Source organism: Drosophila subobscura, chromosome O (assembly GCF_008121235.1).
Source record: "Drosophila subobscura isolate 14011-0131.10 chromosome O, UCBerk_Dsub_1.0, whole genome shotgun sequence".
Taxonomy (NCBI): domain Eukaryota; kingdom Metazoa; phylum Arthropoda; class Insecta; order Diptera; family Drosophilidae; genus Drosophila; species Drosophila subobscura.
Window position 1 is genome coordinate 16986758 of NC_048533.1, and position 16381 is coordinate 17003138.

General features: G+C 48.0%; 1 protein-coding gene across 5 annotated transcripts in view; it reads left to right on the forward strand.

The window, feature by feature from the left end:
* LOC117898438 (polypyrimidine tract-binding protein 1) overlaps positions 1–16381 on the forward strand; it is a 150228-nt gene that overhangs the window by 101517 nt on the left and 32330 nt on the right. For 4 of the 5 annotated variants that reach the window (XM_034807841.1, XM_034807840.1, XM_034807842.1 and 1 more), the window contains one exon: positions 12528–12651. The exons of the other annotated variant lie outside the window; for it this stretch is intronic. In XM_034807841.1, the coding sequence (XP_034663732.1) occupies positions 12528–12651 (124 nt within the window). Of the gene's footprint in view, positions 1–12527; positions 12652–16381 lie in introns of those variants that run through there. 5 annotated transcript variants of the gene reach the window in all.

Here is a 16381-nt window from a genome sequence, read left to right on the forward strand (position 1 = left end):
CTTCCAGCAGAGTATTGATAAGGCCAAGGCGTGTGCTGGGGTAGAGGCTCTTCTCCATTTGCTGTTTACAGTTATGACCGCCACAAAACTCACGTTTTAAGCTGTGCCGCACATGGTCTCTGTCTGTCTTTTCCTGGTGATTTCGCGCTTTCCAAAAACCTCTTAGGCCAAGTGCAGTTTTGTTGCTGCCACACATTTGTCGCAACAAGAACTGAGCCGGGAAACAGCTCAAGCAAGGCCCAAAATGTGGCCAGAAACAGAAGTGGCAGCCGAAAGTAGCAGCAGCAGTGGCTTCAATGGGAATACAGCACTTAACGGCATCGTTCCGACGGCTTAAGTAGTCGTAGTCGTAGTCCTAGTCAGAGAAAGAGACGGAGACGAAGAGAGAGAGAGAGGATTAGTGGCTATCCCAGAGGCACACACACAGAGATAGAGAGAGAGAGAGAGAACTCTAGTCACGGTCTACCGTCAGCCATTCCATATTCATAATTGCTAATGGAATATGCTGCGACAACCACGAGCCACGAGGAGCCAGGAGGAGCAGCAGCAGCAGCAGGAGAAGATGATGACTCTGAAGAAGAGTAGCTGTGAGAGAGAACGAGAGAGTCTTAGCATCATCATCATGATGATGGCGATTACGAGCTCTCACTACAAAGTGTTTTCTGCCCGAATCCAACGACTAACTGCACCCCTCCCGCCCCCCCTTTTCATCTCTAGCCTGGCAGGACTGTGGTCTGTGGACTGTGGGGCCATATTCCTGTGAGAAATTAATTTGCAACTTGCGAGACATTTGGCTCTGGCGTCTATTTACGTTGTATATATTACGTATACGTAGACGTCCGCCTTGGCGGTTGAGTTTTAGGCGGCCACACCTGCCACAGCAGCCCCAGCAGATGCCCCACTTCCAGTCCTGTACCTGGAGGAAAAAGTGGGCTAATTTCTAGTCACCCGTCACCTGCAGCAATTTTCACTTTACTTTTCTTTCTTTTTTGTGTTTGGTGTGTTTTTTGGTGGAGCTGCAAAGTTTTTGGTGTTGTCTGGCCAAGCGCGGGACAGGGAGAGGGACAGGGAGAGCGAGTGCTGGCTCTTTGTTAATTGGTTCAGTCACCTGTCTCTTGATCTGCCAGTCAAGCGCACACGACCCATAGGAAGAGTCACACCACACCACACCACACCATCAAACCGAAACGAACCGAACCCGAAGGTGCTCTCGCTCCTCCACCAAAACCACCATTCAGAGTGCCATCAGAACCGGACGGATGGCTGGTTGCCGGGCAGGAAGGAAGCCGAGCCGTGCCGTGCCATGCCATGCCATGCCGGGCCGTGCCCCTCGTGTCACCTGGGCTCTCCAAAAAATGCTCAATGAACGTTTTAGATTACAATAGGCCAGGCCGGGGAGACTCGGGGTGGTTCGGGGGAGACCTCACATTAGCCAGCACAGCCCGTCAATGGAGTGGGATGGGCACCGAGGGGAGGTTCGACCGCAAAGTTAGCGGGCGCACTGTTCAGCTCCGTCCGTCGTTAACTTAATTGGCCATCACCACCCACTTTGCGGGTTTTTATGACGACGCCGACGGCGCTGGCGACGGCTACGGCGACGCCGACGGTGACGGTGACCCGACCCCAACAGCACAAGAACGACTTTGCCTGTTGGCTGTTGCCTGTTGGCCCTGGCCCGTACTGTCCCGGTCCGTGCTGGCGGTGGTGGTGTTAGTGCTGGTCCTGTCGACGCGTTGGCTGTCACATTTTTTGACATTTTTATTCCATACTTTTTTTGTTGCTGTTGCTTTTTAGTTGGTTGTTTCGTGTGGTTGTTGTTGCTTCTTCTATTTTCTATTACGAGTTTTAGTTTTTTTTTGCTCCATGTTTTGTTTCGGTTGTCACCTGGCGGCCAGCCGCCACCTGTCCTCCCCCCTCAGTACCCCAGCCTATTGCCTACTTTTTAGCGCCGTCTCATCGTTTATGACCGCTCTGGGACTGGGACTTGGGCAGGGGCAGAGACTTGGTCTGTGACAGGGGAGAGGATTGTTGGAGAGGGGAAGTTGGCCTAGAGGAGCTGTCGTTTACGCTCGGTTTGGCTCGGCTTTCTATATTTTTTGTGTGATTAATAGGTGTGTTAATGGATGTCATTTTGATGTTTCCGCCAGACGCATATACCACAGAAAGCCTTAGCTCTAGCGCGCTCTTTCTCTCTCTCTTTCTCTCTCTCTCACTCTCTCTGTTTTGCTACTTTGTGGCAGCGTCTGTCTCTGTTGCTCTGGTGTACTTTTTATGTTTAATTTGAGCATTTCTTGCTAATTTTTAAGGCTCGTCATTAAATGTAGATAATTTTTTATGCTTCTCCTTTTTCGGGCGGGCAGTGTCCGTGTCCATTCCCATTCATTTACCATTTCTATGCCTAGGTTTATGGCGCTTCGTAGTCGTCCTTCGGCTCTTGTGGGGGTGGGCAGCAGCGGGTCGTAAAAGCGAGAATGTAACGAGCCAGCGTCACGGACGGACGGGGCAAGGGACGGCGGCACCATCGTGCTCTGGTCATCCGACAGCCAGCAGGCAGCGATAGCGACAGCGGCTGTTAAAGCCTTTTATTTGCTGTCGTAGACAAATCGTTTAGGTATTGCAGCGCGCTCCCCCGCTCTCCCTGCTCTCTTTCTTTACGCTTTTGTGTATTTCCTTTTTTAATTAGTCATTTTTAAAGTGCGCTTGAAGCGAGCAACAGCCAAAAGTGTGCACGAAATGGTTTAGAAATCAATGGAAAAAGAGTGGGAAGAGCAAAGAAATGATTACGACTCGAGGATACCCCGGAAATTGCTTGCTTTACTGCAGAATTCCCACACCTACAGCATGCCCCTTGTGGGAGTTCAAGGGTGCAAGGGGTGTACGAATAAAAGAAAGAGTTTTCCATCCTTAAACAAAAAATATGTTCGGCGTGTGTGTTTGAACATGGCATAAAATGCAACATGCTTCGCCATTGCCAGCTGCAACGCCCCCGAATGCTGTTTTTATTGCCACACAAGCCCAGGGAGGGAGGGTGTGGGCGGGGCATGTTGCAGCAGGCGCAGTAATCGATATGTAAACATGCGAGTTGGCGTTTCCCTCGCTGCCTCGATGAATGTTGAATGGAAAACGAAGTGCGGTAGGAGGGAGGTGCGGGGCGTGTATAAATTTAGAAGCAAACACGACGACAAACCAAAAAACAAAAACAGCAACAGCAACAACAACAGCAGCATCGAGAGGCAGCAACAAGCTGCAATCGTTGCGTTGTGGCATGCAACATGTTTTTATATATAAATCAATTACTTACCAAACATGACGCGCGCACCACGATGAATGGGGAGGAGGAGCATGGCATGCCATGGATTTATGGCCATGAAGAAGGCACACAACATATGTACATGTGTGTGTGTGTGTGTGTGTGTGAGTGTGTGCGGCAATGGCTTTCGGTATGTGCGTGGCGGGTCCATTAAAGTTATTCAAATTGTTTTGCAATTTGATTAAATCCCCAGATTGTGGCCGAGATAGAGCGAGAGTGCCGAGATTTCAGAGACATAACTAACTTCGTTATGGGATTGCGCCCTTGTGCTAGCCCTCCCCCCGCTACCCTTCGTCCTCGTAATCGAATTAAATATCTTTAAGCCCATATCCCAATCGATATACATGCAGCAGGAGGGGGGAGCGGCACAAATTTAACAACCAAAATCGAATTATCCCCGACGCAAATATTAATTGAGCTTTGCGCCAGAAATTAGAATCAACGAAACAGCAAACAAAAAATTGTGAAATTGATGCGTTGCGATGCGATTTAGGGAATCCCAGGGAAAATCCCCTGGAAAAACCCTCCGCCAGCCAGCGGCTTTCATGGCGTCAAATTTGTCAACGGAAAAATGGTTTTGGGCCTTGAATTGATATAAATGCCCAGCCCGGAGGGCCAGGGACCGGGACCCAGGCACAAATAATGCGCTAAATAAATTGCGAAAAATTACATAAAATATTTAAGCGCATTCAAGTGTAGCGCTATAAAAAATGGCGGGGCATTAAAATATTTTTTGTTGTTTGGCACAGAGAGAAAGCAAAGCGAGTGGAAAGTGGCTAGGGGAAGGGCCACACACACACACACAGCCAGAGGGGGCACGAACCGAGGTGGAGTGACGGCGTGTCAGACACGGCAATAGACAGCCTCCCCCCACGCGAGAATAGAACAAGGAGCAACAAATTATGTGTGTGTGTGTATAAGCAAATAGCTGCTGAATATTAGACATTTGAGAATTGGCATAGCAAATGCTGCTGTTGCTGCTGCTCTCTCATTGACTTGCAACCCCAACAACAGCGGCAACAATGCTGCTGCCCCACCTGCCTGCCAGGCTGCCTGCCACCTGCCATGCAAATGTGAGCCGCGTGTCTTGGGGAAAGTCAAAACGAAGTGGAACTGAAAGCATCTACTCCATTCGCCCCTTTTTAAAGTCCAATGGCAGACGAACAAAAAATAAACCGAAAATGTTTGTTTCGCCGCCTCTCAGACGCTTTTAATGCATTTTTTATTGGACTGCCGCACAAAACGACAAGCAAATAGAGAAGGCCATAAAAATAAATAAGGCACAACATGTAGCAAGTGGCGTGGGAGGTACTCGGGTTCCAGGTTCAGCCTGTGGATGGGGCTGGGGCTGGGGCTGGTCATATTAACACCAGCAAACGTATCCTCCGGCAAAGTCCCTGGCAAAGCGCGAGCGCAGCATATTTTTGCTATTGCCTGGGTGTCCAGCCGCCATAAATTTCAATGCTATTGAATTTTGTATGAACCCAAGACCAGAGGCAGTAGCCGGACCCCGGGTCACGCTGGTCCAAAGATCTATGCGGTCCGGCCTGGCCCTCACCCTCACACGTGCTGCTGTTGCTACTGCTGCTACTGCTTTAAAAAGGTATAATTTATTTTAAAAGACCCCCTCAACACCCTACAGCTCTGCCTTCAGCCTCTCCGGCTACCGGAATCAATATCCCGGCAAGATTTATGCCACCCGGTAATCGTTGCTAAGGTCAGGACCAGAATCTGACTTGGCTCATTAGAAATGCCAAACGGCAAATGCCTGTCATTTGCATATACACAGGCTCCTCCAGGATCGTCTACACTGCTGCCTCCACTCTCAGCCAGCAGTCGGGCAGGATGTGGAGTGGGGCGGCACGCACATGGCAGGGCCCCAACTCTTTTATATATTGCATATATATGATGTCGCATTACAGGCGAGTGAATATCTTAATAGAGAGACTCTTGACTCTGACTCCAGCTACGGCAAAGACTCCTGTTACGCCGCAAAGTCGCGTGGCACACACAGGCAGGCAGCAAATAAAAAATTGCCAAAACTTTCGGCCGTGCGGAAAGTGAGACGCACACACACACAGGGATGAGGTACTAGGGGAGGGTAGAAAGAATATCAATGAAATTGTCATACACAAGTAAATGCCTCGAGATAAAGAACGTAGCAAAAAGCAAGCGGTGGCAGACACTGACACTCCACACACCGGGCAAAAGTCAGAGAAGAAAAAGCCGTAGGATAAGGTACCCTTTCAGAACGGAATTTTGAATTTGGTATAGAAACTTGTAAGGAAAAATACTAAACAGAAATAATAAATCAATAGATCGTTTAAAAAAAAATGATTTCAATTTAAACGCAATTTATTAAAATCTTTCCTGGCGCACTAGGAAAAACGAATCAGTAAATTCAGTTCAGCGGCGACATATCTCATATTTCAATGAACATATTCAACGTGTGTATTTATCTATTTATAAAACTAAATATGTGCAGACTTGACAATGGATTTATGTTTAAATCAAAGTGGATTCTATTTTATTCCAGCATTTTTGCATATTTATTTAGATATCGATTCGATTAGATTCATATTAGTAAGATATCCAATCTAAAATGCTTTTGAGGTATGCTAATTGCTAGCAGAGCAACGCAAAAACTATTTCTGCTTCTGGTATCGAAAATGCTTATTGCAATTATTGTGTTGGTGCCCCAAGTGTATCAGCATACCCCATGGCAGGGTATGCATGCTGTGTGAAAACGTTTGCCTACCTTTGAGCTTGTGGCACTTTTTCTACTGCATTTGCTGCTCGAGAACGTGGCGGGAGCGAGCAGTCAGAGACAGACACAGATACAGATACTCGGGGAACACATGTTTTGAATAATTTATGCGGGCGGGCGAGCGAAATGTGCCCGCCAGGAGTTCTACTGCTGCTGCTGCTGCTCCACTCCCCCCCTCCACTCCTCATGCTACTAGGCCAGGCAAAGTTTTTTGCACTCAGAGGGTGAGGGTGAGGGTGTGTGTGTGAGTGGGGGAGAAAGAAGATGGAATAAAAAAAGAAAGAAAGGTGATAAATGCATAAGCAGGAAAAGTTTTGCGCCTCTTTGCGCCTTTGCCTTTGCCTTTCGATTTCGCTTTTGCACTGAGTGCCGTGCCGTGCCGTCTGTGCAGACAAGTGGTGAAGGGGCCGAGAGAGGAGAGGGAGGAGTACTAATAGCGAAATTGCTACAAATCGTTTTGGCCAAACTTGTGCAAGTTTGTCTTCCCCTGCCACACACACACACAGACACACAGGAGGAGTTGCACACACGCGCTGCAAAGAGGATGCCATTTTTTCTCGCCTTTCGACATTCTAATTTCGCCTCGCTTCAAATATTTATGCAAACAAATTGAAATAAAAAGAGTTTCTGACTCTCCCCCACTCCGTCTCTGTCTGTTCTTGGAAGCAATAAAAGCCAGAGCGTAAATATTTAGTGGTATATGAAATAAACTCTACCCTATGCACCCCTTCCATCCCCTCGAGAAGTGCTAGGAGGGAGTTCGCCTTTAGATACATTTCATATTAAACTTGAGCTGCTCCACCACTGGTTGACTCTTTCTTGTTGCTGTGGTTTCTCTGCCTGTTCCTAGATTGTGTGGCAGGAACCGCAGCTGTTACACTTTGGCGGCATTTTCATATAATTTATTGCCCTCAGCCAGGAGGCAGCAGCTAGCAGCCAGCAACCCGCACAGGTGGGTTAGCTTTGAGTAGGGTTTGAGTGGTTGCCTCTAACTCATGGCCATGTCTATGGCTGGTTGGTAACGCGGCCACAGCTACAAGTTGCGTTTATCAACTGACAACTAGCTAACAAATAGGAGTGGGGTCTCGGGCTGTTCCTGGGAAGGGCTCTAATTTGAGCTTTCTAATTAGAATTTATTGGATTTTCTAGGACTGTTCGCAACGCTTTAAAGAGCGTCGCACCTAAAGTAACCAACTTAAAGCCTTCATTGGTGGAAATATTCAGCTGCAGCTGCTGAAATAATTGTTATTTCAAAAGGGGTTGTGGATGGGGCAACCGGAGATTGCCGCTTTGTTATGGCTGCTGCAGTTTTCCGCTGTTGTTATTTTTACCTACATATGCAATTTTTTGCACCAAGGATGCCATCATGCCACAGAAGCGCCCCCATCGTCAGCAGCAGTCAGGCAGACAGGGAGGCAGGCTGGCAGGAGCATCGCATCATCATCAATGCTGGTGGAGAGGGGGTATTGATGCAAGTGGAACGAGAGAGGACTCATCGACAGTCGATAGTCGTCGTCGACATCAATGAACCGATCCGATCCGGTGCACCAGCGGAAATATTGAGGCTCGTATCTGTGTCGCGTGCTGTACACACACACACACACGCAGTGCAATGGGGAATCCGCACACACACACACACACACACACAGACAGAAAGAGACAAAACGAAAAGCCTTTAATCGACAGCAACATATTCGATTTTAATATTCATATGGCATCGTCATAAATTTCATGACAACGGCAAAGGCAAAGCGAGCAGAACAGAAAACAGAACAGAAAACAGAACAGAAAACAGAACAGAGAGCTGAACCGTGCAATATATGAGGGCATTGATACCGACTGCTCCTCCCTCTGGCTACCCCTTTCGGTAGAGTTATTATCAGCGTAGTTCGTGGCTGAATTAAAGCTGGAAAATCACAAGTCACGTGGCTAGCGAAGGGCTGTGGTCTCATTAGATGAGCGCTCGAATATGTGGCGTCTAATTTGGGTGTTTTTCCCAGCGAATTGTCCTTTTTTTAACCCCCACATATGGTGTGGCCTTGTGTCCAGGCAACTCTGAGCGCTCGCTGCTAAGCCTGTTCTGTGCTCTGTCCTTCTTTTTTTAATAATACCCAAAGCAAAGCCCTTTTTGACTTGATAATCACATGGGTGTGCATATCATTTGCCATGGCCACTGCTCCGCTCTGCTCTCTGCTCTGCTCTGCTCTGCTCTGTTTTCTCAATTACGCACATCTCTGTGGGTCTGCGCTGGGTGTCCTTTTAAAGCGTCTTCGAGGAGAAAATCGCATGTGCCACATGCGAGGAATTAAACAACAAACAACCCCAAAAGGGAGTACACGAAGAGTAGGACATTTGCCCAGGGATGGCTGGGCAGCAGCGACTACGCATTGCTCATTACAGCAGCAGCAACAACAATAAAGAACAAGCAGCAGTAGATGGAAGGGCCAGAACCGAACCAAATGGTAAAGGTTCTCCTGTGCTCTGCTCTCTCCATCTCTCTGTGTAGCTCGGATGACGCTGACACCCCTTTGCTTCCGTCTCCGGACTCTGTGTCCGGGGTCCGTCCCGTCTCCGTGGCGCACTTCAAAAACTTAACCGTTAGGCATATGCGTGATTATCTTTCCCACTGCCAGCAACAACAGCAGCGGCAGCAACCAGTGAATAAGAGGTAGAGTCAGTGGAAGCAGCAGCAGCAACCCCTAGAGTGGGCAGAGGCAGTGAGGGGGGCCCTTCAACAATTGCGCGCTGACCCAGTTACCCGGCAACAAAGGCGGAAGCAAAAGGAAACGTGCTGAAAGAGAGGCAAAGCGAGAGACAAGGCGACGGAGAGCAGGGTATGAAAAGGCACATGTCATCATAGAAATCAGTGAGTGCTGGCCAACAGCTCTCCCCTGCCCTGTCTCCTCCTCCGCTGTCTCCGCTGCGTGGCACTGGGCAAGCCCTCGGCTATGGAACGTTGCTTATGACAAACAAAAAAGAAGGAGAAGAGGGAAGGGGCAAGGCAGCAAAAATGGGCATATAGAGAACGGTACAGGCGGTGGGCAGTGAGCAGTGGGCAGTGGGCACAAGTACGCAAAGGGAGAGCAGTGGGAAAATTCATTAAAATGGCACACAGAGGCGAGACAACAATGAAACGGTCCACTTGGGTCCACAAACCGGCGGACAGCGGACAGCGGACAGTTGCCGTAGCCAGTGGCCCAGTGGCTTATCGGCCAGGCCATATGTGCCGCACACAGACACACTTTAAGAGGGAAACGGAAAGGGAGAGAGAGAGAGGGGGGAGAGATGGGTGCAGAATGGACCCCCAGAGTTAGTAATCAAATATTTAGCATACTTTTTAGAAAGCATATTAAAATAACATTTCCGGTCAGCTTGGCAAAAAAGGAAAGCAAAATCGTCGCAAAGTCCCACCAGCCTCACAGCCAACAGGCAGCTGGCAGGCAGTAGCGGAGGGCATTAGCCGGAGTCCATGAACCGTGTAATGCACACTCTCTCACACCCACACCCACACCCAAACACACATGAGTGTAGCGTGTCCCTGAGAGAGGCAGAGAGAGAGAGAGAGAGACGAAATCCCAGTAGCATGTGGAGCGCACGGCACTTGGGGAGCGTTAATGTGCCATAACGAATGCATTAGAGACTCGCACTAAGTAAGCGCAGTTAGTTAGTTCCACTGAAAGGGTTGCTCGAGCCTCATCGAGCATGAGACACGTTAAAGGGGGGTGTGGGCGCGGGGTATTTAAAATTTAATTACCCACTACAGTAATCCAGCCTCACTCCTCCTCCCACCTCCCACCACTCTGCGGCGTAAAACGAAATCCAATATGTTGTCCAGAAGAAGGCACAAAAAATTGCACCAAGCTCTGCGGAGGAAAACATATGTTGGCTTGGCTTGGCTTGGCGGCGGCTGTTGAACAACAATGAACAGCAGGCAGCTTCCCCTCCCCTCACCTGATATCATTACTCAGCGCCACCCACCACCAAACACACGCGAACAGACAGCAGGAGAGGCTTCCGCTTTTTGTGCTCTCTTACTGTTTGGCCTCTCTCTGGCTTCGTTGTTGTTGCTGGAATATTATCAAGTGAAGTGCTCTTGCGGTTGCCATGCATACGCTCGCTCTCTCTCTCACTCTTGGAGGGTATTATACATTTGCAAGGGAGGCAGAAAGACCTTGCCGAAACTTCAGACTCAATTTTATAGGTATTTGGGCAAGGAAATGTATGCAGTTGCATATAATTTTACATATTCAACTCTGAAGAATCGGAGTTATGTGAATCAAAATAACTTTAAGCAAAAACCAGCACTACTGGCAAATAAACCTCAACACATTCCAAGCACTTTTGCTTACTGGGAGGAGCAGAACGAAGTTTAAGAACGGCCAACGATCCTCTCTCAATCATAAACCAAAAACTTTCTTGTTCCCTTTTCCTTTCTGAAAATAAAAGCACAGCAGAAAGTGTCGAACAATAAGAAGAGCGGTTTGATAATTTGATAAATTAAATGTTGTCTTTATTTATTTAGCATTTATTTGTAATTTATTAGCTGAGGATTTATGTAAGCCACAAGATCGGTGGATCTACAAAGCCAAAGCTTCTGCCATGTCACTGCTGCTGCTGCTGCTTTTGCTGCCTTTGCCTATTGCACACCCACGCCTGCTGCTCATCTTTATCGCCCACTCTTTCAATCTCTCTGCCTCTCTCTCCCTTTGTACATTATATTTACGTGTGTGTGTGTGTGTGTGTGCGTTTTGGCTTTTCTTATTATTCCTATTACCACCACCACACCATGCCCTGCAATGCCCCGCAATGCCATCCCACATGTTGTTTTTGTATTTAAGCTAATTCTTTTATGTGTATGGATATGTGTGTCTGTCTGTGGTTGTGTGGCTCTGTGTGTTTGTACAGGGGAGCATATAAAACGTGCAGCCACATAAAAATAAAACCCAAACAACAAATAACAAAAGCAAAAAACAAAACAACAAAACAACAAAAAGCAGCAGCATAAAGCAGAAAAAGCTGAAAGCGCGCAACGGATGATAAGCCAAGTGGCAAGAATTCAAGCGTAGTCAGCATTGATACCTGATGGAGTGGAGGCTGTGGAACGGAGGGGGGGAGCTGGCATAAAGGTGCCTACTTCACACAAAATTACCCTTTTCAATTTGTGTGTGCGGTGTGCAGGAACAGGAGCAGGAGCAGGAGCAGGAATAGGAGGGGGAGCATTCCCCCTAGCCACATCTCGTTTATTGACTTTTTGTCATTGCCGCTAATGCATAGCAGAAGCAGCAGCAGCAGCAGGAACTGAACAAACAGACATATGTACGACCCACTCCCACGCACATACTGGCATATCCTGCTTAGTCCTGACAGAGGATAATACAGTCAGCATCAGCAGCAGCAGCAGCAGAAGTAGCTATGGATGGGAGCCATAGCTCGAGGGGGCTGTGCTGTGTAGCAGCTTTATTTTTATGGGGCGCATTACGTTTAATGTTTGGCTTAACTCGGTTACTCTCGATGCTCCTTCGCCCTCTCTCGCTTTCCCTCTCTGTGGCACTCTGATTGCGGCTGCCTCTGATTCCCAGACATTTCTATAGCTGCTGCTGCTGCTGCTGCTCCTGGCTGCTGGCTGCTTTCGGTGAGTGACGTAATTAAGTGTCACATGTAATTACAATACACTCATGTGCTTTGTAATTAGAGTTTAGCGCAGCAGCAAAAAAAAAACACGGAATAAGAGCCAACCAGAAGGACCACATTGCGCAACTTTCGAAGAGCTAATTCAAATGAATATAACCCTCCATTCCGTGGAGCTGTGCAATTATTTGCATTGTTTTTTTTTTGTGGTGGTTTCAAATTTGGGGACAAGCAGATTTAAGTTTGATGAATCCTGGGCCATGCCGAATGAGTGGATGGTCTGTAAATAGCAATGAAAATATTTGAACAGCCAAAACCAAAGCAAAAACCATGAAGCGGAACGATGCTGATGCTGATGATGGGTAGGGATAATAACTATAATTTACTCTGCCACTGTCTGTTGACTCTTGACCGAAGCCAGCCCCAAACCACAAGCCACAAGTCCCCCCTCGAAACGCTGAAGCAATGCAAATGCTACCCCGTGGACCCAGCCACTCCCCAGTCTAGATGGATGCGCTCTCTGTAATTTATTTAACTTGCGTAAATATTAAATATTTATATTGTTCTCTCTCTCTTATTTTTCTCTTTTTATGTACGTATATAATGTATACCTTCATCTACTACAACTACAACTACACAACCACTACCAAAATATATAAATAAAAACCATCTGTAACCAATCTTCAAATCTGTGCCTCTGCCTGTGCCTTTGCCTCTGACTTGTGCCTCTGCCTGTGCCACCTCGCTCTTGCCACACTGCATCTGCATCTGCATCTGCATCTGTATCTCTACTCTGTAAAACTGTATTTACCGAATGCGCAGCGCGGAAGCGACGAACTTTTGAGTCAAGCAGCAGTCATGGCGCCCGCTTCCGACAATAATAATCAGGACCTGGCCACAAAGAAGGCCAAGCTGGAACCGAGCACCGTGCTGGCCGGCGGAATTGGTAAGTCTCCTCTCTCTATCTTTCTCTCACACTATTTTTCTTTTCCTTCTACTCTATATTTTCCCTTTATCCTATCTATCATCTGTGCTGTGTATTGCTCTTTCTTCTTCTGGCTTAACCTGAGCAGCCATAGTTTGTTTTTTCTTAAGCACTGTGTCCGCCAATTAGCGGCCTTGCCTTGGCCTTAAACTTGGCCACAGAAGTCGCCCGCTCTGCTCTGCTCCACCAACTGGAGGCACTTTGTGGCCTATGGCCAATTAACCTACTAATTAGCATGGAAAACAAGTCAACACACGGACCAAAAACAAAACAAAAATGAACAACGTATAACCGCCCTTTTGTTAGCCAGCAAATTATTAAGGGAGCGAAAAAAAAGTGTATGGCTGCGTTTCACAGGACACCGACTGACCACGCACTGTGTCGGCACATTAATTAGCCGCACACACACACAAACACACACACATACGCAGTGGTGTAACAACCCCACTCTATGCATATTGCCATTTTGCCACCGCAAAGTAATAAAGCTAATCAAAAACCGCACACCAAAACCCAGCCAAAACCCAGCCAAAACCAAACCAAACCAAAACGCGAGCCAAAGCGAAAGCAAAACCAGTAGAATGAACCACACATTAGGCAAATATTTGACAGGTTCGCTCGCTGGCTGGCTGGTTGGATGGCTCTCTGGTTGCCTGTTTGGATGGCAGAACGGCAACGGGTAAAAATCCACTGAACCACAAAATGATTGCCAGTTCAAACAAATCAATGGGCAACAGTTTCCGGCTGAAATTCAAAAGTAATCGACTGCTCGTCGACCCACCCAATGCCCAGCACTGCCCTGCCCTGCCCTGCCATGCCTACCGCCTATCGATTCTTGTCTGTTGTTTTTTGTTGTTTGTTGCAGGCGAATTTAATTAACGCCATATGCAGTGCAGGAGCCCCTTTGGGCGGGGGATTTTGAAAATGCTTTTGTAAATTTCACTGTAATTAACGTTGGGGGCATGCCGCTGCCGCCAGTCATCGATGAGTGTTGAAACCACAAAGGGATCGGATCTACAAAAGGTTCATAGGGCGCGTAGAGCCTGAGAATTAGCCATTAGCTCTATGGCACTTCTGGTACTCCAACAGTCAAAGGTCACCCACAGGCACACACCCACACACACACACACACATGCAAAAGAGAAAAGTGAGTGAACGGAATGGAAAGGAAAGGAGTGAAAATGGCATTCGACACTCGGCGAGAGAGGATGGAAAATAAACGCAGAAAGCAGAAGCATAATATTTATTTATTACTTTACAAAGGACTTTTCTATTAATTAAAAAGCAACAAGCAGACAGTCCTTGTCCTCTCCCTCTCTCACGCACTCTCGCACACCCACAAACACACACATATACACAGAGCAAAGGAGAACAGTTTGTGTGTGTGGTTCACCTTTCACCCTTCTTCGCTTGTCCATTGTTCGATGTCCACAGACGAGGCGGCTGGCTGGCTGGCGCTGACCCAGCGGCATTTTGGTGGCCAGTTCATGCATACGCGACCGTCCAGACCGACCCAGCTGCCAGCTGCCCCCACCCGCCCCTCCTGCCTCCTGCCTGACACCTGCCACCTGCGGCCATTTTAATTTTCCACGCAAAGTTCTTGTGCAAACACACACCCACACAGAGAGCCACAGCAGTGAGCGATTTTCGTCCTGCTCCATTAAAGTCGCGGCCAGCTTAAAGAGTGTGCGGCAAGTGAGGGTGGAGAATGGGGCATAAAGGAGGTGGGAGAGTGTGGAGCGAGGACCTGAAATCCCAATGAATTCATTTATGTGGTCGCTGCCTGTATGGAAACCACTTAAAGCTCTCTCCGTGTCTGCCTCTCTCTTCGGTCTTCTTTCTTTCTCGCTTGTGCTGTGAAAGCGTTGCCCGATGCCCAAAAATAATAACAAAAGGAATTGCTAAATAAATGTGTAAGGACACTTTTATTGCACTGCAAGCGCGCCAATACATGTGGCAGGGGGAGGAGCAGGATTCAAAGGAAGCGGACAACAGTGGGACAAGAGGGATAACAACAAAAGCCAGACAAGTAAATAGCAAAAATCCAAAAAGCAACAATGAGCATTGTGTGTGCCCTCCTCTCCTTCTGTGGGCTTCGTCCTGTGCCTGCCTGGCCGAGGCCTTAGAAAAACACACGCACAAGGCGCACACGAGTTGGCCCAAAACTGTCATGCCCATCGACTCCTGTGCCTGTGTCCTGCCCTGCCCTGCTCGCCGCATATGGGCAGTGTCCTTTGGCATTGTCAATTGTATTTGTGTGTGCCACTAAAACCAATACATCGAGACACCACCAATGCCAGCGACGGGGCTAACTCTGGCTGCCAGGACATGCAACAAATTTTTCACGTAAATGTAATAAAAACACTTTGGCATGTGCAGCACAGGGCCAGCAGCCACGCCCAACCACTTCAAGTGTGGGCCGGGGCTCAAGCACACTTGTAGTAAGTGCGGGAAGGGGGGAGGGAGCAGGCCCAAATGCAAAAGTGTGCCCATTTGGTGCCGTGGGATTATCGCTGGGGGTTGGGAGGAGTTTGCTAATAAATAGTTTCGTTTGATTTATTTGATTTTTTATTATTTGGAATATTTTATGCAAGTTGTACGAGGCCCCAGGGAGTCGCAGCAGTAGCAGCAGCTAATTTGTGGAGCCCAAAGTCTAGACCGGAGCCCTAGACCCTAGGAATGAATGGCATGACCGGGTCGCGTGTCTGGTTTCTCGTGTCGTAGGTGAAAGCGTGGCCAGAGTCCGTCTATTTTGCCTTTGTTGTCGCCTCTCTCTCTCTCTCTCTCTCTGTGTGTGTGTGGTTTCAGTTGGTTGTTTATTGTTACAGCTCTCACACATGCATCGCCCCTCCCCCCACAACCCTCAGCCCACAGCCCAAACTCAAACATCACCTGCTGAAACACCGCGAGATCCGCTCGCTCATTCTGTTTGTATAGTCCACCAACATTTGTTTGTTTATTGACCGATTTTGGGGGCTTAACGGTCAACACACACACACACAGTAACACACACAGTTGAAGGTGTGGAAATCGGGTAGACAAAGGGATAGACGGGGGGTTGAGAAGTGAGAGTACAGCTGCAGCTGTTGCCTGTTCGTGCGTATGGAATGTATTTTTTCGGTTGATTTTAGCATTGCTAATTCCTGCGCTAGGCAGACAGACCCACAGACAGACAGGCAGACGGATAAACGGGAGGGCAAATATGTTGGAAAAATAACTAAAATTTACGCTTAGCCAGTTATCACTGGCTGCTACTCCCTTGAGCCCTTCAATCTGTAGCTTCAATCAATTTAAAGCTCCAAGCACTTCGGGCTCTCTGGCTGTCATCGAGGAAGTGGCGTGCAGTAGTAGCCAATCCCTTTGGACTGGTCAAACACTTAAACGCTTTTATTGCCATAACCAATAAGGCGACAGTTTGGCAGACATCGAAAGCGGTGTCCTGCGTGCCGTGCCGTGCCGTTCCATGCCGCCTTGTCTCGGATATCATTCGCACGTCTCTTCTCTGCTGCTATGCGTTGCGTGTAAATATTTTCCCAGTCAATAAAATAATATTGTCATAATTTTTTCTCCTTTTTTTGCTCTGCTGTTCGTGGAACGACGCGGTCTGTATCAATATTGAGACAGCATTGAAAGAAGGATAAAATCCGTACCAGACCCAAGCCCAGACCGGAGGCAAACAGCAATTGTCAAC